This window comes from Corvus hawaiiensis, chromosome 30, assembly GCF_020740725.1.
Source record: "Corvus hawaiiensis isolate bCorHaw1 chromosome 30, bCorHaw1.pri.cur, whole genome shotgun sequence".
NCBI lineage: Eukaryota > Metazoa > Chordata > Aves > Passeriformes > Corvidae > Corvus > Corvus hawaiiensis.
In genome coordinates, this window is record NC_063242.1 from 18,785,942 (window position 1) to 18,810,099 (window position 24,158).

The 24,158-nt window shown below is 48.4% G+C and overlaps 1 protein-coding gene and 1 long non-coding RNA gene across 4 annotated transcripts in view; one reads left to right on the forward strand and one right to left on the reverse strand.

The window, feature by feature from the left end:
* Positions 1 to 6,798, reverse strand: part of LOC125318556 — a 48,173-nt gene extending 41,375 nt beyond the window's left edge. The window contains exon 1 of the long non-coding RNA XR_007200419.1: positions 5,859 to 6,798. This is a non-coding gene — a long non-coding RNA (uncharacterized LOC125318556). The remainder of the gene's footprint in view (positions 1 to 5,858) is intronic.
* GATA6 (GATA binding protein 6) overlaps positions 6,788 to 24,158 on the forward strand; it is a 71,773-nt gene continuing 54,402 nt past the window's right edge. For all 3 annotated transcript variants that reach the window (XR_007200418.1, XM_048289443.1, XM_048289442.1), the window contains exons 1-6: positions 6,788 to 6,874; positions 8,182 to 9,101; positions 12,500 to 12,666; positions 16,055 to 16,180; positions 17,501 to 17,588; positions 17,717 to 17,823. Coding sequence is in view for 2 of the 3 variants with exons in the window: in XM_048289443.1 (XP_048145400.1) it covers positions 8,201 to 9,101; positions 12,500 to 12,666; positions 16,055 to 16,180; positions 17,501 to 17,588; positions 17,717 to 17,823 (1,389 nt within the window). In the remaining variant the exon portion in view is untranslated. The remainder of the gene's footprint in view (positions 6,875 to 8,181; positions 9,102 to 12,499; positions 12,667 to 16,054; positions 16,181 to 17,500; positions 17,589 to 17,716; positions 17,824 to 24,158) is intronic.

The window sequence follows — 24,158 nt, forward strand, 5'->3', positions numbered from 1 at the left end:
TGGCTGGTTTTAGCTGCCTGCGGCTCTGGGACAGTCCCCCTCAGTGACCCAGGGTCCGTGCCGCAGCGATGGGAAAGGGGGAAAGAGGCAGTGGCCCCGGCCCGGCCCAGCGGGGCCGGGAGGCTCGGAACCCCCCCCCCACCTTCCAGCAGGCGAGCTCCGACTAAAAGGAGAAGTCCCGCCTTTCCGTGCGGTTTAAATATGTAAATTGTGAGAAGCGTAATTGGTCTTAAAGACTGTCCATCAACTCAGGGTCAACCCAACACAATTGGTTACTTCAGAAAAAAAGCTGCTAACTCTATCCATACTAAGAATATAAAAAGTAAAATCTTGGACCTCAGTAACATTAGGATTACTCCTATCTCCTTTGTTACTGTGTTCCATCTTTAATACTAAAACGATTTTGTCCATCAAGAAAGATACATCAAGAAATTATTACGTGTGTGTGTAAAAAATTACAGCAAGAAAAAACCTTATGTATCCTGAACTATGCTACTTTTTGCTCATCTGATTGGAATTAAAAGAAAGTCTTTTGACTCCTTAAAGTTCAGTCATCTGTGACCTCTTAAAATCAATCAATAACAGCAGGGGAACAATATATTATAGCCACCTAGGTTTGGGACAATCGGCTTTTTAATTGTTCTTTTTATTGTTTGCACATACTGGCGTCCTTTACTATTGAATTATAAATTCAACGTGAGCAGCAATAACGGGTGCATAAACCCAACCTTTTCCTAAAGCAATCGCAAAGTGCGGATTATTTGCACGCCCTCTTTGGTCGTGGAGGCTTAGGCGAAATGGATAAACACTGGCAGTGATTACATGAACGAAATGGAAATTGCGGTATTCCCACGGCGAACGTATATATTTATACTTTTAACTGCAAATAGAACGCTGTGTCCGCGAAGCCATTAACGCCGACGGTAAGAAAAGCAAAAGGGAAGGAAGGCGTCGCCTCCCCGGAGGTGAATTAGCAGCATCGCTTATCTTCGGGCCGCCGGGGATGGGACCCGCCCGGCCGGGACCTGCCTCCGCGGCTCCCTCCGACACCTCCATCTATCAAAAGGAGGGAAAAGCCGGCGTCTGCGGGGATGACAGGCAAAGCCAAGGGGGGTACAAGCATTTTGCCTATCCATGGGCCCCCACAAGTCTCGTTGGAAACATCTCCCCATCTTCTCGGTCTCCATCCTACGTCCCGTGGCATGCTTGCTCATTCCTTCCCGAAGCAGGAGCCATCCACTTACTTCTGATAGCAGCTAGGAGCAAGGCTATTAATAGGCTATCTAATTACCCCGAGCTGCTAACTCTGAAATCTCTCATTCTGTGATGTGGTTTTTTTGATTTGATTTTCCAGTCTAGTAGGACTTGCATTTACAGAACTGGTCAGACTCGCTCTGGAAGATACTATTTTAACGTTTTAAAATCTACTTTCATTCCAAGCAGGAACAAAATCGCCAAATTTTGGCATTTCACCGAAAGCAGCGAGTGAAAACATTATTAGTTCGGATGGAGGGAAGCGGTTTGCTTAGCTAAGGCTGTGAATGTCGTTGTTTGGGGGTTTATTATTATTATTACTATTATTATTATTATTATTATTATTACTATTCGCACGTGTTCTCAGACAATTCTGTCAGGTAGGTAAATGGCGAGGAAAGCGGTTTCAAAAGGGAGGGCGAGAGGTTGCCACGATGCCAAGAGAAACGGAGCGGCCCCGCCACAGCTCAGCGTGGACACGCATGAAACGGAGCTACTCCCGAAAAATGCTTCCAAGAGAACGTATTCATTTTGACCTGTGGAAAACATTTCACTGGAAGACCATGACCTGTTCTGATGGTTTATTTTATTTCCTGGACAGGGAAGTAAGAAGACAACTATGTGGGGGTTTCCCGGCAGGTTTCGATGTGTGCATAAACCGATATTTCCTTCACGGTGTGCCGCAGTGGCGACAACAATCCCAGGGAATAGTCAGTGATGTTTTTTGTTTGGTTGTTTTTTGTTGGTGTTTTGTTTAGTTTAGTTTTTGTTGGAGTTCTTTTGGGAGGGGTGGGTTTAAGTGAGAAAGAATTAATTCTCTGTGCTGCAGGCATGGGGGTGGAGGCAGAATAACTGGTTGCAGATAGGATTTTATATTGCCTAATAGCCGTGATAGGGAACGGGGGGAGGATGAGGAGAAGCCCGGCTCTAAAGCGCTGGGGAGGAGAAGTGTGACTCCGCCGTGCCCCACGTCCCGCCGTTCCCAGCTCTCTCCCACAACGACCTCTCGCAGCAAGAAACTTTCCCCCGGGTTTTCCTGCCAGATCCAGCAGAAGAGAGCCCTGAAAGCCTTCGCCAGCACCCAGACAGGAATCGGCAGTGATCCCCACGGCTCCGGCCCGGGAGACGCTGCGGCGGGAAGGGCTCTGGGCTCCCAGTGCGGCCCCGGGCGGGGGCGGCTCCCACCCCCCCTCCCCCCCGCCTCCCTGTTCCCCTCGACGAGACGGCGGGAACCAGGGTGGGGGCCTTTCCTTCTGGCCTTGTTGTCTCGAAACGGGTTCTTTCCCTAGGTGTGAAAGCCGATTCGCACACAGAATCGAGGTACTTGATTCATCTACAGCTGTGCGCAGAAAGGAGTACTGCAATTAAAAATAATACATAATATTCGTCACCGCAAGCAGTAAGTGGGACACAGCCCCACCGCTTTGTAGCAAGAGCATTGAGGTGCCCGTTGATAAAAGTGTCAGAATTAAGCCATTTTAGTCACTTATTCTGAAAACCTTTAAAACCGCCGAGGAGCAATATAAGTAATCCTTAACTCATTTTCAAAGTCTCTCTGTGTGTGCTGGAAAGACACAAAACGCGTATGCTCCTGTTGGACAGAAGCAGCTAAATGCTGCTCTTTAGAGTGCTGCGTGGGTCTCGGCTGCCTCCCGGTCACCCCGAGGGCATCGCCTTCGTCCTGCGCGCCCCACCGGGGCTCAGCGTGCGGGTACCGCGGAGCGCAGGCTCCGGGAGTCAGGTTACGCGGCAATAGGAGCTCCTCCGCGCGTTTTGTTGATTTTAATTTTTTTTTTAAAGGCTGAAATCATTAACCAGCCGGACCTCAGAGACTGCAGGGAGGGCAAATAAAATGAAGGTGCAGATCATTATTTAAAAAAAAAAAAAAGACCACAACAAAAAAAAAACCCCCAACGACACAGAAACCACACGCTTGGGCATATATTGCATAAATGTCCGTGCGGGCTCTGTGCTGCCTGATGCTGATTTGAGCATCAAGTGTTGAAAGACGCCGCGGAAATCACCCAAAAGCACGCGGCAGCAGGTCACCAGTAACGGGGAGGCCGCTTACTGCAGCGGGGAATATCCTTCTGCCCTGCTCCCCGCCTCCGGGCACGGCTTCAGCCTGGGGGAGAGGCGAGCGGCCGGGAGGGAGCGGGCAAGGTTCCCCAAGCCGGGTCAGGGTGTCCTGCCCCGCGGGGCCCGGAGCCTGCTGTCTGCGAACCAGCAAGGACGGCTGCAGCTGAAGCCCGGCCTCTGAGCACCCGGCAGCCTTTCGTTAGGAGTTTTGGGAAAAGAAAAAATAATCTCTCCTCGTCCTTGATAATTTGGGGTCCCTCCTCACCATGGAACAGAGCTGATCTATCGCAAAGGACACGTTCACCGTGCCCGCCCCTGCCCTTGCAGTGGTGTGTAGAAGACCTTGCTGGTTTGGGGGTCAGTTTGGCTAACCACTACCTTTAGGTCCCCGGACTGTCCCGCCCGGCCCGAGAGGGAGGTGATGGGTGATGTCAAAGGCCCCTATCCCTCTGAAATCCATCTCTTCCCCGGCGGATGCGGATTGCTCCGCCGGCTTCGGCCGCCGTTCCTGCCGCGGGAAGCGTGGAGCCGGTCGGCCGGCAACTCCCCGCTGGGCTGGGCGCTCCCGAGAGCCGCCGGTGCCCGATCGATATGTCCGCTTCAATGTCACAGCCGCTGGGGAATGGAAACAATCCGTATCGTGGGGTGGCCTTGATAAAAGTATATTTTAAGTAGCGCGGATAAGCGAAGGGGAGAAGAGAGGGGGGAGAGGTGCCGGCACGTCGCCCGTAATAACCGCTGCGCTTATCAGCCCGGCCTGAACTCCCCAGCAGTTTCTAAAGTACATTAAGTTACATAAACACATCTCGGAAAAGAATACACTCCAGCCTACGATAGTCACCAAAGTGACCCCTCGTACCGCCTCGCACCCGAACCCGCCGGGCCCCCACGGCCGCAGCGCCCCAGGAGCGCTGGAGCCCGACTCGGCTGGCGATGCCCGCTGCGCCCGGGGTTGTCCGGGCCGAGGGGCAGCGAGGGTGCGGCCGGACCGAGCCTTCCCCTCCTCCCTAGGGCACCTGGATCCCTGGGAAGGGATCACGTTTGCAGAGAGCCGTGAGTGGGGGAAGGAGCAACAGCTCTGCGCTTGCACACGGCTTACCCCCAACCCTTTTTTGGGAGATTGAAGTGCCCGCGAGGGAATTTGCCTTAATTGGATAGGAAACCTTTTTTTTCCCCCCAATCTGCCTTCTTCCCTCTTTGGCCACAACGACCAGGAGCGATGGTCACCTCGCTGGCGCCTCCTCCCCAGCGGTGTCTTCCCGCAACCGAGCACCCGCCTGCCCTCCAAAATGTCCCTGCACATGCATCCCCGGGTTCCTAACTCAGGCATGGTGGTGCAGGAGATACCTGAGAGCCTCCCGGAGCCCCAGGGTGAAAGTTACGTCAGCGGAGCGGGATTTGGGAAAGGAGTGACGTAATGAAGGGTTAGGAGTCTGTGATTTGAGCGGTTCGAGAGCAAACCCGAAACGAAAAGGAGTGGAGAGGAAAGGGGTGACTGGGAATGGTTTCCCACGCTGGTTCCAGTTTAAGCCGGGATTTCTTATCGTGTTTATCGGAGGAAATAAAATGAAGTTTGTAGCCCGGCTATAACGTAAACTGGCTAACCGGCAGTGAAAAAAGCCAAGGCGCCTGAAGTGTAAAACACGGGTCACTTTGGAGCCAGGGAAAGAGGCGCCTGCCAGGCCAACGCGGCTGTTCTTCCCAGCCATCCTCACCTTTCAGGCAGGCACCCTCCGGGCCCGGGCAGGTCCCCACCGCCCACCCTGGGCTTACATGAACACCGGCAAACCCCTCCCAGCGAGCAAAGCCCGTCGCTTAAAAAAAAAAAAACAAAACCAAACCAAACCTCACGGTATTTCTCGCTCTATATCCACCTTTACACGTGTTTGAAACACCCTCGTGTTTAACTGGAGAAGGGGCATCCAAAAGACTGAAAGGACACGCGGGGTTGAAAGCTCGGCGCTTTTCAGCACAGAAATTTGCAGTGGCAGCACCCAAACTGGGGAGAAGCAGCGTGGGCATCGACTCCCGCAGCTTCCACTGCTCGTCTCACATTTGCAGGTAAAAAACGCAGGAAAAATGTTTTACGTTTCCAGCTAGGATCGGAAGACGAGTCGGGCAGAAAACGAATCACTGCCCTCGCTTGCAAAAGCTTATTTTCTATTTAATATTGCACACACTAAAATACACCTAAAGGTAAAAAAGGAAAAAAAAATCACTTCAGCCTGGCAGGGTGACCAATAACGATATTATTTAGAGACAACTGACAAGAAAGAAGTATCACCTTTAATAATACAATTTAATAAAGAAACGGTTTCTCGGGAAAGTGCTTGTTTTCCGATCAAATCCCTGCCGTGCTATACCACAAAAATTAACGCTCACAATAAACTTCCAAGTCACAATCAGTTCACCCACGCCGGCAGAGCGGATCGCTACAGCCAGTATTTTGCCGTACCCCCAGCACTGCAAATTCTTCACCTCCCGTTCACCTTGCCTGGAAAGACCGAAAGAAAAGCCGTGCCTACCCCAGGAGCGACAGCACCGCGCATCAGCAGGTTTGGGCTCGGGTTCTGTCGGGAGGGCTCATGCCTGTTGGCTGCCGAGAGCCCGGCTCTGCTCTAGTCCAGCCCTTTGCCGCAGATGACTCTTTCTGTACAAACTGATGATGACAGATATCCAGCTGATAACCTCTGGTGAACGAAGTTATTTTAATTTCCAGTCACTTTCCTGCTAAGTACCATATCAGTTTGTACACAGCTGAGATAAGAGAGTTGAGGAGCGGGGGGGTAATAAGAAAGAAACGGAGGAAAAATGCCTACCGCCAGCTGTTGGGATGGACACATCCCACAGCTTGCCTTGGCTTCGCCTGACGGTTGGGGCAACTCAAGGAGGAGCCACATTTTTTCATCTCAGATAGCTCGGATTTTGACGAGCAAAAACTAAGGAGATTTGAGGGAGGGATACGTTCGCCTGGTTGCTTAGGGCGAAAGCCAAACACACATCCCCGCGGGCCGCTGCCAGGGGACGTTCGCTCACATGCCGGGAGGCGCGGAGAAAAACCTTACAGAAATTGAATATTCACCATAAAAAAAAAAAAAGAAAAAAAAAGAAGTATTATCTGGGAAGGAGGGAAGAGTGTGTATTGTTTCTGGGTGAAAAATAAATTTTAAAAAAAGGAAGAAAAAAGGCTGGAGTATCTGGCAGGGCGAACCCTCACTGCTCTTCCCCGCTCCCCGAGCAGGGATCTGTCGCCCCTTCTCTGCGGGCGCCCCGAGGTGCCCCCCCGCCCGCGGCGGCCCGGCTGGCCCCGGGACTGGCACTCCTGCGGAGCCCCGTGTTTGTTTAGAGTTGGTCGAGCCCAATCAGGGCCGGCTGCCTGCAGTTTTCCGGCAGGGCTGCGAGAGGCGCCTCCTCTCTCCTTTTTATACATGAGCCGCCGGCCGCTGCCGCCGGACTCGCCGCCGCCACTCGCCCCCGCCGCACTGGATTTACCGCCCGCCGCGGCCCCGCGCCTTGGCCCCATGCGGGGCACCGGCATCAGGTTTGGCCCCTCTCTTTCCTTGCCTCGCCGCGGTTTCGCTTGTTCTTCCTGGGTCTTCTGCTGCTGCCTCTCTGCCCTCGGGCGCTCCGAGGGGGAGCGCGGCGCGGCGGCGGCCGCCCCTGGCTGGGGGAGCCCGAGGGAGACTGTGTGGGCAAACATCCGATACCGGTGCCTGGAGCTCTTATCTGCCGGAGCCTTATCTCCCAGTTATCTTGCAGGAGGGAGAGACGTATTTGGTGCCTATCTGCGAGGGGGCTTTGTGTGTGTGTGTGTGTCCTGTATTCTCATGCCTGTGGTTATCTGGAGAGCCCCGAGGTGGGCTGAGAACGGAGAGCCTCGCCTTCTGCTGTCACTTCTCTGTGTCCCTTTCGCTTTCTGCCCCTTCTCCCAGGGGCTGAGCACCGGGTTCTCTGTGTCTGTCTGTCCGGCCTTTCTCATGCTGGCAAGCTCCGAACTGACACCGCTCTGCTCGGGACGGGTGTCACCCCCGCAAGGTGTGCTGTGGCTCGGAGCAGGAGCCCAGCCAGGGCTGTCCTCTGGATCCGGCCCCTACGCCAGGCACATCCCGCCCGGCCTCGGTCCGTGTCCCGCCGCCGCCGCGCACGCTTCGGGCCCAGCCCGTGCGCATCTCCCGTCTCCCGGGTGCCTTTCCCTCCTCCTCCTCCTCCTCCTTTCCGTGACCTTGGGCTGGAAATAGGCAAACAAGCGAGGCGATGCGCGGAACAGCTAACATCGCTCTCCGGCGAAGTAACCTTAAAGGGATCGCCTTACTAATTGTTTTCTCAGTGGAACCGAGTCAAATGACTCATTCATTGAAATAATCATAACAACGACAGCAGCCAAGGAAGGGCAGAGACAGGGAAAAATGCCCCCTCTGTCCCCACGCCCTTACGCCCAGCTTTGTCCCGGCGTGCTTCATGTTCAAATCTGCAGCCCGGGATGCCAAGGGAGAGGGGAGCAGCCCTCCCACGGTGCGGAAAGCGGGGACGGAGCCGCAGCCCTGGCCCCGCGGGACTGGCGTCTCCCGGCCCGTCTTGACCTGGGCTGCCTGATCCTATTCCGCTGGGGCGAGGGACAGCAGCGCCGAGGCGACATGACTGATTAAGCGCTCAGAGGGGCCAGATAAGCCCTGATGAATCTCATTACGGGAGGGAGACGGGCAGTCCTGTTTGCAAACTTTGTTATTATTATTTCTCTCTCCCCCACTTCCCTGCTCTTTTGTGTCCTCCTTCCCCGCCCTGCCCTGCGGATCCCCCCCTCCACTCCTCCTCCTCCTCCCCTCCTCGCCCTTCCCCATCCACACCCAGCGGCTAGAAGGGGACCTGGATGGCCGTGGCTGAAGGCGGCTGGTGCGCGGTGAAGCGGTGCGCTACGGACGCCGGCGATTCCTCTTGCCCCTTCGCGACCAGGGAGCCGCGCCCGTCTCCTCCTTCGCCCTCCTCCTCCTCCGGCTCTCAGGGTGAACGCGGCTCCTCCAAGACTCCTCGGCCGGAGACCGACGACAGCCACCGGCCGGCCCCGCCGCCGCCCCCCGCCGCCGAGGGCAGGTCGCTGCTCGCCCCCTACGTGCACTTCGGGACCCCGCACTCGTCCGGCCGTCCCAGCTGGGAGGACATCCTGCTCTTCGCGGACTTAGACCAAACCAACAAGCTGATCTGGTCCAGCCGCGGCCCCAAGCTGAGCGCCCTCGGCGCCGAGCAGCCCGAGGAGATGTACCAGACCCTCGCCATCTCGGCCGCCCAGGGTCCCACGCCTTACGACGGATCTCCGGGCGGCTTCATGCACTCCACGCCCAGCTCGCCCGTCTACGTGCCCACGACCCGCGTGGGCTCCATGCTGCCCACACTGCCGTACCTGCAGGGCAGCGGGGCGGCCCAGCCCAGCCACCCGGGCGGTGGCCACGCCGTGTGGTCCCAGCCGGCCGCGGAAAGCCCCTCGTACAGCACCGGCGGCGGCTCCCACCCCTCGGGCCGCTTCCCCTATTCCCCAAGCCCGCCGGTGGCCAACGGGGCCTCCCGGGAGCCCGGCGCCTACAGCAACAGCCTGGGCGCCAGGGACCAGTACAGCCCCTTGGCCCGGCCGCTCAATGGCTCCTACCCGGGGCCCTACACGTCCTACGTGGGGCCGCAGCTCGCCCCTGCCTGGCCCACGGCGCCCTTCGAGAACTCCATGCTGCACTGCCTCCAGGGCCGGGCCGCCCCCATCCCCGTCCGGGCACCCAGCGCAGGTAGGACCCGCGGGCAGGGCAGGGCAGGGCAGGGCAGGGCTGGCAGGGCAGGGCTGGCAGGGCAGGGCAGGGAGGGTCGCCGCATGCGGGGGCTGCCCGCTGCAGGGGGTGCCGGGGGTCGGCGGAGGGGCCACCCCGGCGAGGGTTTCGCTGGCGTGGGGCGGCCCTGGTGTCCGTGGCAGGATGGAGGTCCCGGGACCATGGCTGTTCTGGAGCGGAGGTAACTCCCGTCGTTTGTGTTGAGTTAGGGGGGAAATACACCCCCCAAAAGCCGCGTTGTTTGGAGTATGGCAATCGGGGTTACCAACCCAAAGATCCCAAAACGGATTGCCCGGTGTAAACTTAATTTTTAATTTTTCCAAATCAGTACATTCCTGCTTGCCCTAAATGCTATGATCTAGACGCGAAACGGTGACAAATTCACTGCAAATTAATCTTTCTTGTATCGGAGAGGAAAATTGCAGGGGTTTACTTAACCCATTTTGGATTTTTTCAACTAGAAAACATTTCACTGCTTCGTTAAAAAAGAAGAGCGGCGAAGCAAAACCGCAAATATGAATGAGGAAACCTAAGTTGTAAACTGCTGCTAAAATACAGCACCTCCTGATGGGGTTTTGCTTTCATTTCCGAGGGGTCCCGTCCTTACTTTTTGTTTTAGTTAAGAAAATGCTAGGTGTCATTAAGTCAATTGTAGAAGAGGAGTTTGAGCTGTGATGTTTTAGTCAGAGATAGAAAGATTAACGATTATTGCAATCTCTTCAGCTTTAGAATAAATCTATGTATATATAAATAGAGGTGTATAGAGAGGTGTGTGCGGCTATGTATATATATTTATATATATGTTATGCATATATATATTATGTATATATACATATTTATGTATATATGTGTATGCACACAGATTTGATCATCATTCGCTTTAAACATAAACTACCCACCAGGTGAATATATTTTATAGACACTGTAATTTTCTCTTTCAGTGCAATGTTGCAGAAAATTACCCCATGGATTTTCATCTTTCTGTAGGGCTATACACACAATGCTCCTCCCATCCCTCTATGACACCAGGTAGATTTAAGCATTTTAAGCCTCCAGCTTGGTGTTTGATAACATGACAGAGGGAAGAAAATCAGTTGTGGCGGTGATAGGAGACGCCGCATCTCAGGGTAACACGAAAGCTGAGTTTTAAACTCAACTTCCAGAAGTTACAGTGTGAATCTAGGAGATGGAGGAAAAAAAAATCTGTTTTGTTTTTTTTGTTGATGTTGTTGCTTTTTTTTTTTTTTCTTTTTTGGTCGGGAGAAAAGTGAGGTTGGAGAATCTCACGGCAGGGAGAGGAGAGGGGTGTGTAAGAAGGAGCAGAGAAGTGAAGCAGCCGAGAGCTGGAGGAGGTTGGGGCAGGAGTGTCAAGGCAGCCGAGGAGGACCATGGCAGCTTCCCCTGCTCCCGCGGGTCTCTCCCGCCCTTGTGCCTCTGTCCCACCAGTGCTGGGGGCCGGAGGGGTTAGGGATTGGCCTTTCGATGAGGGAAAGGACGGATGCCAGGGCAGCCGCATCGCGGTGTAACGCAGGGCGAAGCAGCCCGGAGCTCCTGGGCCAGGAGAGTTTTCTGCTCCTGCGAGGCAAAACGCGGCAGCAAAGCCGAAGCTACGCGTTGTCCCGTTTCAAAACTGTAGGAAAATTGTAGCCGAAATATATTTTTTACGGCTAAATATTAGACAGTTTGATAAAGCTTTCTTAACGCTACTCGTAGAGATACTAAAACGGTATCTAAAATTAACACTTTATTTTTGTTTTCTTTGGAGATAAATGTATTACTCACTCTCTAAGGGGAAAAAATATTTTTAAATGCCCGAGAAATATAGTCACGGCAGGATTTCTTTCTGCAGGCACGAAGGCAATGCTATAAAATAAATATCTGAGACAAATAACTGTTTAAGTTCCAGAGTCCTTGACGTCCTAAGCATTTTTCTGGTTGCAGTCTTCAGTGGTGCTTTTAGTGCAAAGATTAATAAATCTTAGCGATGTGCTAAGAGTTAGGAGCTGACAACGTAAGTTGAACTGTGCTCTCTGGACTCTGCCGTGTGCCCGTTCCTCTTTAGCTCCTAATAATTTGCAAACGAAGGGAGGAGAGAAATGTATTTGGGTGGGTGCGGGCCAAAAGGCCGTTTCTTTCTCAGCTCAATGCCTGCCGTGTCACCGCAACACCGCAGCCAAGTCTCCAAAGCTGCTCGACGCTTATGAGTTCTCGTTTGCTGTACAGTGAAACGTGGAAGAATAACCCAATGATGAATTTAGGCAGGTAGCAGAGGGAGGGGAAAAAAAAAAACCAATGACGAAGCTCTGAGTCTGAAACATACATTCCCAGGCTGGACTCGAAAGCTACTGTAAAAATCCAAACATCTCCTTTTATTATTTCTGCACGACGTGGCACAGTCTATGTAAAATAAGTATTTATTCCCCTCCCTCCCCGAAATATGGAGAGGTGAATCAGAACAAGGATTCGCATGGGTGAAAGTATTAGCTCTTACAGGTGGACTCTCTTTTTTCTTTTTCTTTTTCTTTTCCTTTTTTTTTTTTCCGTGCGTTTAAACCTTTTTTTTCCCCTCAGTGCTCAGTAACTATGAAAGCAGGAGGCACAATACCGCATATTTTCCCATTTCCTCTGTTTCCTATGAACCAGCTCTAATTTGACCAAATAGTCGAGGCGAAGTTGTCGCTGCCCGTAGCTGCCTTGGCACAGCAAAACCCCGACAGCTGCCTCTAAACTTGAAGCTTTACTAGTTGCGAGGCATTTAAAATGAGAGTTAGGGTAGAAAAATTCTTGCCAAGCTTCGACCCTGGGGAATATTGGGCAAAACGACAGCTCCTTATATCCAGCTCCCAGGATAGCTCTGGAAGTGGCTATTCTGACAGCCACCTCACTCCCCCCTCTGGTCGCCTCTAAAGGCAAGCGCACCTCCCTTTCCGCCCTGTGGGCACCAAGGCGGGGGTTTCACCCCTCGAGCGGATCCCAGCCGAATTTCCCGAGGGTCAAATCCCGACGGGAGTGTACGGCGGGCCGGGGGTGAGCCCTCCGGCGGGCCGCTGTCCGGGACGCACCGGCTCTGCTCCGGCTCGGAGAGCAACCGCTGCGCCGGGGCCGGCAGCGGGTCTGGCACATCTAAATAAATAGGGAAAAAAAAAAAAGAAAAATAAAAATCCCGGGATTTTGTAAAAAATCACCGCATGGCCGCCGTCACTGCTGTGGAATTGCTTTTCCGAGGCCCGGGTGCTCGCTCGCCCGGGACCCGGGTTTCGGCGCGGCGGGGCCGGGGCCGCGCTGCGCGGGGCTACACCGGGCTCCGCGGCCGCCTGCGGCCGTGCCCCACCGCCTCTCCCCTCTGCTCCTGCCCCCAGAGCTGCTGGAGGACCTGTCCGAGAGCCGGGAGTGTGTCAACTGCGGCTCCATCCAGACCCCGCTGTGGAGGAGGGACGGCACCGGCAACTACCTGTGCAACGCCTGCGGGCTCTACACCAAAATGAACGGCCTCAGCCGGCCCCTCATCAAGCCCCAAAAGAGAGTGGTGAGTCGGGAGGGAGGGGAGGAGGCGGGCGAGAGGAGCTGCGCCGCAAGGAACCCCAGTCAGCGCTAGCCGGGGAGAAACTGGGGACAAGGATGGGGAAGAGCAATCAGTGTATTAGCCTGGTGATCCTCTTGGCTGCAAAACCGAAGTGGGGCTCCTGACCAGGTTTTCAGGCCCAACTGGTCACAATGAGGGGCGACAGGGCTGGCAGCCCTCTGGGAACTGCTAGGGACCCACTTTCAGGCCCTGAGCTGGCAAAATCTGCCTCTGCCCACTCGTGAGCTGCACACCAGGCACGGGCCAGCCTGGCTCTTTGAGCTACGAACCCTATCTGTGAAGGGGATTCGGTGGCTTGGAAGAAATTTGTGCTGGTGATGTTCGACACTTCCAACAGAAAAAAAAAAAAAAGAAAAAGAAATCAAGGTTGGAAAATGTTTGTTCAGAGGGCTAGGAATTTCTCCAGACCTGCTTTGTTTGCTGAGAGCTCGATCCTTGGGAATGTAAGCAAGTTTTGTATATAATTCAAAGAAAACCAATTGTTTAAACAATGATAATAGCCTTTGTTTTGTTTTACTCCTAAGAAATGAACGGCAATTTTTCTAAAAATATACTCCTAAAACTAGGGGGGGAAATAAATAGCACAAACCAGAACCCCTGTTTATAACTCAGGCTGGCACTGAATAGGCAAGGAGAAAACTTAACAAGCGGGAACTGCAAATCTGGGTGGAGGTCAGCAGACAGAAAGAATACGCTCTTCCGTAATGGCTGTTACCAAGCGAGCCATAATAAATCACACCAGTATAATCCAAGCTGATGTTTGGACCCTTGTGTAGGGAGACAGTGTATCAAACCCATCAGCCTTTCAAGCCCCTTTCAATCATGCCAGCTGCTTCACTCCATGCCTGTTTTCCTGGGGTTAAAACACCTACTGTTCTTTATTTCACAACCGTTTGAGTTTAGTGCCCTTACAGGAGAGAGGGGGAGCAAGACCCAAACGCGCGATGATCAGAACAGACAGTAAGCGCTTGGGAACCAACCCACCTCTGCTTAAAGACCTTTCTTTAAGCCAAAGAGTTCATTTAACTCTAAGACAGAGGTTTATTACTGCTAGGTGCCTGTTTTTTCTAGCTGGTCATCCAGTAAGTTTCATGACACGAGGTGTTAATCTCATTAGCGGGGACAGACCCAGCAGCGGTGGGGCCAGATCTGCCGATTGTCTCAAACGTCAGAGCCCGACTGGCTGCGGCACCCTGGCCCGAGGCAGATTTCAAGTAGCTGACACCCAGTTCTAGCTTTCTGGTGTCCTTTTTCTTCTTCTTCTTCTTCTTCTTCTTCTTCTTCTTCTTCTTTTCTTTTCTTTTTTTTTGTTTTTTTTTTTTTTTTTTGAGGGAGGGGTTGGGGTGAGAAGACTAAAGCAGAGTCAAACTACAGCCCGATTTCAGTCTGACACTTCAGCGAAATAGCTCTGAAATAGTTCTGTGTAACAATCCCTACCGACTACCCTGGCCATAACTATAAATCAACCATGACTGTGTGTTCATACAGTTGGAAATATGTAGGTGAGAAGGGAAAATGTTTTGAAAACGCTAAACATGTTTAGATTGCCCCAAAGTTTCTGATAAAATTCCTGCATCAGAAAAGTCATTTTAGCTTCAAAACATGCCAAAACTCCATGTCTGTTTAGATACAGGAATAAGCAAATGCTATTGAAATAAAATGTATGAAGGCTTAGACCAGTCTGCATAGGAAAGAGAAAAGATTTAACGGAGTGAAACAGCTGACAGCATTTCACTTGTAGAGAAAGAAAATGAAGTATATGTGTTACGACCAGCTTTCTTTTACTCAGTGTGATCACGTAAAACACGTATTGAGTTGAGGGCGCAATTTGAGTGCTGTGTGCGTACATATTTAATAACTAGGCCAGAAATTCTGTTTCTATGAGACTTGGATTTTTAAGATTAAAAATTGTATCTGTGTACTTCAACCTATATTACACTTGGCTGGGTGATTTGCTTTTTTTTTTCCTGCACAGTTAATAATAGATTACTGATTCAAGATTACAAAATTTATATTTAATCTGGAGCCCTTTCTGAGCTGTGGTGTAAAATGACAGCTTACTGCTAAAGACACTCAAACATAATATTTAAGAAACTCAGTTATCACTCTGGAAAATTCTTCATTCTCAAAACTTTTTTTATTGGTTTCCCCAGTGGCAGGCAGCCCTGTGGTATCAAAGGTGACCCAGTTACGTCTAACAACCCAGCAGTAAATGATTCAAGAGGAAGGGCATTGTACCCTTAAGTTAGTAATTTCAGTTATGGGCACTTTATAGTCAGAATAAGATTAATGCAATCCTCTAAAACTGCCTTCCCCGTGTAAACTTGTTCAGCTGCCAGACACAGAGCTAGGCACATATTTTTTTATATTTTTTTGACAATGCGATACTTTGAAAAAGACTAGATTTATGATGTAGCTGGAATTCTTTGCTTGTGATGAACGTAAAAGAGATCACTTGTTACAGGGACTTTTATAACCCATTCACCTTCATTTCACATGTTTATGAGGACTGCCTTCACTTATGATATACAGCCCGTGGCCATAAAGCTCTGGGTTGTACGGTTATTTCTGATACAGAGTTGCTTCATCTTGGCTCCAAACTCCACGGAAGAGTGTCATAAATGGCTTGTTTGCAGTGGGAACCTTGTTGTCACCCACCAGCTTTTCTGCTGGCTGAGGAGAGGCTCTGCTGTGTAAAACACACTCCCAAGGCATGTTGTTTTTTGTATGAGGATATTAATGGGTGATGATAAAAAGATCTTTTTATGAAAGTAATGCTCTTATATGTGTTACCCCTGGGATGCCCAGCAAAGTATTCCCCAGATGTGGTGCCGCCGAGGGCAGGCGATTAAAGTGGCTGATTTTTCCGATGAGTCAGGAGTATCAATGGCAGGATCAGAGCTGTCTCTTCACCCACCATACAGGACAGAGGGCATTGAACTGGCTGGAGAGGCGGCACAGGAGTGATGTTCCTTCTCTTCAGCTCAATGGAGCTGTAGTGGAGATATTTCCTAGCTGTCCTGCCAGGAAAAGAAGCAGTACCTGGTGGTCTGAACAGACTTCTCTGGGTCAGCAGTTCCAAAATGGGAATTTTGCCTCTGCTGCAACAGCCCAGGGTTGCAAGACTCTCAGTACCTCTTCACACCATCGTTCCACTCTCCGATATGAGGATAATTCTGTTCTAATTCTGGGGCGTTGCTGGCAGATACTGTAAAAAAAAGCTCCTACCATCCTCGCCATGTGTTAAAGGACTTTTTATGAACCATGAAGACATAAATCATTTGCTCCTGCCCACCTGTTTATGCCTGTGTTTGCCTGTGCTTGCCTCCAGCCCTCATCGCGGCGGATGGGCTTGTCCTGTGCCAACTGCCACACTACGACCACCACCCTGTGGCGCAGGAACGCCGAGGGGGAGCCCGTCTGCAATGCCTGTGGCCTCTACATGAAGCTCCATGGGGTAAGTGGTTGCTTTGCCAAGGGACATCCCCTGCCAGCTCTGATGCTGCTTTTGGGAAGGGGTGGTCCTCAAAAAAACGACGAATGAAATGCATAAAATAACAGAAAAATGTGTGATATTAGAAAATGCACCATTTTAGCTTGTTATGCTTTTGACAGGTTATGTGTTTGCCACTGTCACTCTCTCAACAGATTTGTATAAAGAAACCACTTCTGGATGAGCAGCAGAGGTAGTTTTGCCACTGGGATTTAAACCAGCTCTTCAGTGGGGGAAAAAATCCCTAGGCCTTTAATGAGATAATTTTTCATGGACAGACATGGCTATGCCAGCAAAACTTCAAGTGTAATTCAAGCCATAGCTGTGCCAGCAAAACTTTAAACGCTATTTCAGCCTTTGTCAGGCAGTAATAGAGTAAGAAAAAACTCTGTCCTGAATGTGATGGAGCATATTTTGGGTGAGACCCTTGTGGACTGAGTTACAGTCAAGCATAAGTGTTTGAAGAGCAAGGGCATTAGGAACGATTGAGAAGTGGTCTAGGCTTCAATAAAATGTAAATTATGTCACAGGTTTAAATATTATAATGCTAGAAAACACATGAATTGTCTTTCCCCAAACTGGTGTTATCATGAAGTTAAAATATATTTTAAGCCAATGTTTTTGTGTAGTGATTTTCATTGTGATGAACACAAAGATGATTTTTGAGCACATTTAAATATAATTTTATTCATATAAATATAAATTTAGATACCATAAAGCTGTGTTATGGGCAGAACTGCTTATAGGAACAAATACTAAGTCAATTCTTCTATTCTAAAGCTTCTGTCCTAAGACACTTACTCGTGATGATCTGGTTTGCATAGCTGGTCCACAGGATGAATAGGATTTTATTTTCTCATATACATTCTCTCTTTCCAGAATCAGGCGCTGGAGATAATTCCTAATTGACTGGAATAAGGAATCAAGGACCAGATATACCCCATCCAATTTAATTTCTTATGACTTATTGCCAAATGATGCTGGTTTTCCCTAATTCTGTGCTGTTTTCCTGTGGATTGACAGAGGGGTTGAAAAAACTGTCAAGTTTTCATCAAGAAAAAAACTTCCTAATTTTTTAATTCAGCTAAAACTCCCCTTGAATCAAGCTACTGTTTTGCCCAAATAAAATGCAAACATTTTTAGAATTAGTACTGTGACACAGAAAAAATTGACTTGCTATACAGACATTTTCAACATCACATCTGATCTTGTAGTATATTTTGATTTTTGGTATTAGAGTACATATGCAACTCTGTGATTGGTGTGGAAATTTAATTTTTTCAGGTTCCTCGGCCCCTTGCTATGAAAAAAGAAGGAATTCAGACGAGGAAGCGAAAACCTAAGAATATAAATAAATCAAAGGCATGCTCTGGTAAATATAAAATATAAGAAAGTGTAGCTGCAATAGTTTGTAGTTGTTGCTGTTCTTTTTTTTTTTTTTTTTTCCTTCTTCTCTGTCTGGAAAATATTTCTTTTTAATGCCAGTTCCCAATTTTCCAGGTAACAGTACTACTGCAGTTCCCATGACTCCGACATCCACATCTTCTACTAACTCAGATGACTGTAGCAAAACTGCTTCTCCCAGTGCACAGACTGCAGCCTCTGGGGTAAGTGTCCGTATCCGCAAGCAGGCTGATCACTGGGCAATGTTATCACAGCTTTTATCTTATCTAGCAGAACAATAATCTAAACAAACTTTCCAGTTTTGTTAGCTGATACTAGAACAAGATTTTCGGAGGATATTACATATAGCTATAAACAGAACGACAAGCTGAAGTACTTTGCAAACCTTCTTGACTAAGATCTATATAATTTTTATGATTGTTACCCATATCTTAACCCCATATGTTTTATTTTTGAATATTCAGGTTCTTTCATTTCAAAGGTTTTCTTTTGGACAGAGGACAATAAAATATGCCCAACTGATCCTTTCAAGAAACAGTTGTGCATGTACCTCTTTTTTTTGGTAAATGATCTGATAAGATTTATAATTCAAGGCACTGCTGGTTTATATGTGTGTATATATGTATATGTATATATATATGTATATACATTTTTGTGCAACTGGTAAAACCCAGCAAAATGTTATCCTACTGTACGAAGTAAATCATAAAGGCTTTTGTTTTAAGCTAAAATGTGCAGTTAAACCCTGATCCAAACCCAGCTGAAACCAGGCTGGAGCATCCTGCTGATTGCAGTGTACAGAGGGTTCAGCCCTCTGCTCGCAGAAGGTTCTTCAGGGGCCAGATGCCCAGCATCTGGCAGCACCAAGCTCCAGAGGAGCACTCGAGGAGTGCTAATCATCTCCTGCTTTAGTTTTGATCCTTATTTTACATCATGTACTTCAACCATCTCAAACTTCCTTTCTTCACTCAGTTAGCATGTGTGATAAATACTACTGCTAAAGTTTAAGGTAGATTAATTTCTAATGCCTTGGCTGTACTTATCCATATCCACACTCACTTCTCGGCCTTTTGTGTCCCTTAATCTGTCACATAATTTCTTTGAGAAGATTTCCTAATGTAGCTTTCTTTAGTCCTTTATTAATGAAAAGAAGACATTGTTTATAATAGCTATTTTTCAGTATGTCTTTGTATTCCCAACATCCAAATTCCTTTCAGTAGTTTAATTTCTGATGTACAAAGTTTCATTGTACAAGGGGAGGGAAAACCCATTTTTTAGCAAATGTGATTGTTTGTGGACTGACAGGGCCACCCAATTTCAGAGGCACTGGGTTTTGGGTTTGGGTCCTGTGAGACTAGGATATTACTAAACGGGCTTGTCTTTGACATGAGAAAACCCTGTCAATCCAGTAAAATAAACAGATCACATCAAAAGAAACCCTAACTAAAAAGTGAACTCTTGCAGTTACGGAATTGGGTTTCAGACTCCCCTGGTGAACTGCTATGCACTGTTTTAGGCTCTCCCTTAATATTTGTAAAGGAAAAAACATAGCCAGCTTTTCCTTACATTTTCCTTGCCTTACCTTAAGCAGTACTAGTGATCCTGAGCAGTGTGGTGAGCTATATGTAATGGATAGAAACAGAAGCACAATCCTGGCTGAGACTGAGGTGGCACAGCCGTGTGCTGCTTGGGGAAGAAGAGGCCATATAGACAAGATCTCATTTCCACTATGCTGCTGCCTTCTTGCATGGCTAAAACCTGACTTCCTTTCTGTAGTATTTCTCCCTAGAAGGGCACATCAAACATGTTATTAATAATCTTTATATTATAATTTTAGTAGTACCATTTTTAATATGATTTTGCCAGATGGAGTTGTGTGCGTACCAGAGGAGAGTGGTGTAAGGGCATGGATTGTGGGCTAAAAGACTCCTTGAGAGCTGTTAGCAAGTAAGAGCAACTCCCAGGAGGGACCCTGAGGCTGCTCTTAGTTACATGATGGCATCCCCAGTGCCAGGACTTCAGTTCTCCCTGATTTTTCCATAGTAGATCAGACTGGGAGAGGACACCTGCACAACAGCTGAGAAAATCTGTCCCCTTATATCGAGCAGGCAGCATGGTAACATCTGCACAGCCTTTCCCATGATTTGATCAGATGTGCCTCGCATATGCAAAGCACTTGCAAATACCCCCTTGTGAAAAATTTCAATGAAAGGGAAGTGATGGAGAGAGGCTGTGACATGCGCTGAGGAGAGGAAGTTGCAGCAGCAGCCAGACCTGTGGGCATCCCTCTGACTCCATCCCAAATTATGTGAAGGGCTTACTGATCTCCCACCCCTGTGGCCCAGTCCCAGATGCATGTAAATGAAAAGAGGATTTGCAGGGGAGCAGTTGTCAGGACATGTCATGGGCATGGTCTCATCCTTCACTCAGGCTCCTGTCTTTGCCCAAGCATCTGTAATTCAAAGGCATGGGGACTCGAGAGACTGCAGGTTTAAAGTAGAAAGTGGTGGCTCTTAAGACTGGCTCCCCTTGTCCCAGACATCATTTGGGAACATGATCACTAGCAGCAAAGGATGCAAAATAATTTCTAAAGGGTCTAAATCCTGTAGAAGGGACTGGGCACTCATAAAGCCCATTTAGGGTGTGGTGAGTGAAGGGATGTCAGCATTTTAGAGCAAGACAGCCTGTAACCTGATTACATGCTGAAGCAAAGATACTCTACTAGACTTCTGTTTTCCTTGATTACTTTTTCTTTTTTCTTTTGATTCGATCCATTGATAGATCAAAGGTTTGTAATTATTTCTAAAATAGTCAATGGCTTTGCACAAAGAGAATAAACTTCTCCAGCTCATGTCAGGGGTTAAAAAACCAAACCCTCAGGCGGATGAATCCAGGCTCTGTAATCTTTGGTCACTTAAAAAGACTGGTGTTGATTCCTGACAGTGGTGCTGGTGATGTTGCCAAAACACAGGCACCTGCTTGAGAAGTGAACCTGGCTTGTTCGCCGTGTGTTGTACAACAGGCACGGCAACTTGTTTTTGTTTTCCTCTGTTTTTGCTTCTCTAGCCTTTATTCTATGAAGAGGGGGAAAATGCCAAATTGACATTAGGCAGAGAAATCTGATGACGTTTTAGAAACTGTTGTGTGAAATTCACAGCAATGTTGTTGCTAAATGAAACAGAGAAAATGAATTCCTCTACTGGTACAAAAGCAATTTATTATGCCTTTTGTGGGAGGCTGCCAAAAAAGTTTACAGTTATGTAGAAATCTAATGGAAATGAAATTCAGCAGAATTCATTTGTGTCAGTAACATTCACTTTTTGCCCTACCTTTCTTTATCTCTTTTAATGTAAAATAAAGAAGGAAGGGCAGAAAAAGAGGAGGGCAGCTATTACTCTTGGTAATGTCTTTGAGAACTATCCATTTCATGAAGGGAACCTTATATGATGCCAATTCTGAGACAAATTAGCAAGAACCCTAAATGTTGATTTTATGTTCTAGCTGAAGTTTAAACATTTAAGAGAGACGATTAATGAATTGCTGTGGGGGCAAAGTTGATTTCAAACATCCCAAAATGTAGAAGTGTTCGGATCGGAGCTATTTCGTTGTCCCATTGTAAAGGGGCTATTTGCCAAATTCACATCTGGATCTAGGATTCAGGCCTATTTCTGTTTTCCTAAGCAGTATAAGTACTGGGTGTCCTGTCTTACTAATATGGAAACGGTCCAGCTGCATGATATATGAAGTTGCCTTACGTCCCCGTAAAAAGAAGATTTGAAGGTTTCAGACAGCCTGCATCTGCATCTATACCTGCTCTCCCTTTGATGCTGCTGAAACTGTACAGGGAAAAGCTCCACCAAATAAATTGCTAAATGAAGGGCACGGTCTGCAGTGCAAACCCATCCGTTTCCATGCAGGGGCTCCAACAAATATGATAACCAGAAAGACTTTATTCCCTTATTAGGATAAAAGGCAGTATGAAACCTGCTGTAAAATCTGCTTTTTATGGCAGGACATGGAGGCTCCTTGAGCCACAACTGATGTCAGGAAAGGCTCAGCAGCACTAGGGGAACTCTTCTTTCAGGAGACTCTCCAATGTCCTTTGCCTTCAGTTTGGAGCTTTCTCAGAAGGACCATAATTACACACCACAGAAAAACTTAGGAGGTAAAACTAGTGCTTACTTCCCTTGGAGGTTTACCTTGAGAAGTGGTTCAGGACTGGCTCTTCAGTTTTGTAGGGTGGGAAATGAGAGAGCTGACTGAGATGGCCTTGGCATGTGGTGAGCTCGCAGGAAAATGCAGTTTGAACTGTCTCCAAAACGCTGGACAGATGGGGCTGGATTAGCTGAATGGCTTCTCCTGCATTTGCTTTCATGGATTTTTTTCTATCAGAAGAAGATTTGTGAGCTGGTTAGAGGCGGTGTTGTTTGCTCCTGTTTAGGCAGTAAATTGGTAGGATATTCATGCTGGCTACCGGGAAATCAGCCTCCATACAGTATGTCCCAGAGTCTGGAAGAACCGGAGATTCGACCTCTTAAAACAATATCCTGATCTCCTGGATATTGAGAAGTTAAATGTCCAGGGGTCCTTCAGATTATCTGATGGAATAATTTTGTAGGTGTTGGGACAGAGTTTCCATGAGAAAGGCTCACCAGCATGGTTGGTAGGAGGTTGGTAGGACTTTCACCTGGAAAAAGAGAACACGGTGCCTCAGTCCTGGTATGAGTAAATATTTATCTAAACCAGGTGGAATAAGATCAACAGGAGGCATGAGGAACGTGGCAGCCTAAAATACCAAATAGCGTGGCAGACAGGGCAGTATGCTGAGAGATCTGATACTCTAGACTCTAGTTTAAATCTTTCTTGGTCTCCTACCTCTTCTGCGTCAGTCCTCACTCCTGGACAAAATGGGATGCTACTTCCTTCTCCCCGCTCAGTTTCATACGTTGTGTTTTTTTCTTTGAGTCGTTTTCTTTGCTCTGTGTACATGTATCCATTAAGTGAGCTTTTCATTTTTATATTAAACAGAAGGAAGCAATCCAGCTTTTTTGTTTCACTGGGGAAAAGCAAAGAAAAAGTATTTTTGCTTCTATCCCAAAATTCTATATGCATATGGACACATACCTTTTGCTTGGTTTTGTTTCAGTGCCAAAGCAATAAAGCCAGTTATTCATACAGCCCTTGACAGCAGTGGGTCATCAGTTTTCCAAGCCATGCTGGAAGTTGCCTCCCTTAGGAAATTAATGAAGTATTAACCACAGATTTATGTTGCTATAATACAAAGGAGAGATTAGAAGATATGTAAACTTACACGTCTGCAGTATAAACAAAGGGATCAATTGGACTAGCAAGAAATGACAACTTTGTGTGCTAAGAGGGTCGTTACATCAGTAAAAAAAGCTGTCATTTTGTAGTGCCAAGACTTGCTCTTCGGATTCCAGGGAGTGACAGTATTGGGAAAACCTGCTCTTTGTGGAGATGGGAGTTATTGCAGGGAGGCTGAGGCTGGAAAAATTAAGGACTGCACCAGTTTGCCACAACACTCCATATGTGAAAGAAGTCTTTGCAAGTTTCTTTTAACTGACTGTGGGTATCATTTAAGTGTTGCAAAAGTAAACGAGGCTAACTGAGGAGGAAGAGAGTCTCAGCTGAGACTCAGATTATTGCAGACTTCAGTGTAATGTCCAAAATTCATGGAGCAGTTTAAACGTGTTAAGTGGATAGAGCAAAAGTCTATCTGATAGACCAAAGGTCTAGATCAAGGTCCTTCGCTGTCCTTGCCCAGAATATTTCCCTCTTGGCTGTGGAGGTGTGGGGGAAGGCCAGAGGGGAAAGTGTCCATCCCCTGTCCCTGCTCTCTGTGGTGGGCAGACGGTTCAGGAAAGAGTGGGTGGAAGAAAGCAGGCGTCTTTCAGCCAGAGCTGCTGCTGCTGTTCCCTGAGTACTGGCCAGCACAGCCTGAGCAGCTTGGTTTTGATCTGGAGCAAGATTTAGTGGGGGTAAAATCACCTCTAAGGTGCTGACAGCAGGTTTGGGTACGATCTAGTTGTCTCTGTGGCTCTGGCAGAGGTCTTCCTCTATGCATGGTGGGTTGGTCCTCTACAGAAAGGCCACCTCTATACATACAGCCTGCCTGGGGACTGACTCATGACCAGCTCCTCCTGGTTTGGGTAAAAAGAAGAACCTTTGCAGATACAAACACAACCTCCCTGTTTGTTTGGGAGGCAGGCTCTTCCCAGTGGGCTTCATTCATTTTTTCCTCTGCAAGCTGACCTTCAGCTGATTATCTATGCTATTATCAGATTTCACCAATAAAAATAAAGGCATTACCTTTTTATTGATAGAGCCAGTAGTTGTGAATTAGACCTCATTGATTTCATCAGCATTGTTCAGCTTATTTATTTCAGCTGAAAAAAGTCCTCTAATAACTAAGTGCGACTTCTGTCATCTTTCATCCCTTAAAGCTGAAAAAGTAAGTGCAAAGGTAGGGAGGCTCAGGAACAGAACTGTGATTCCGACACGTCCTTTTCATGAGCTA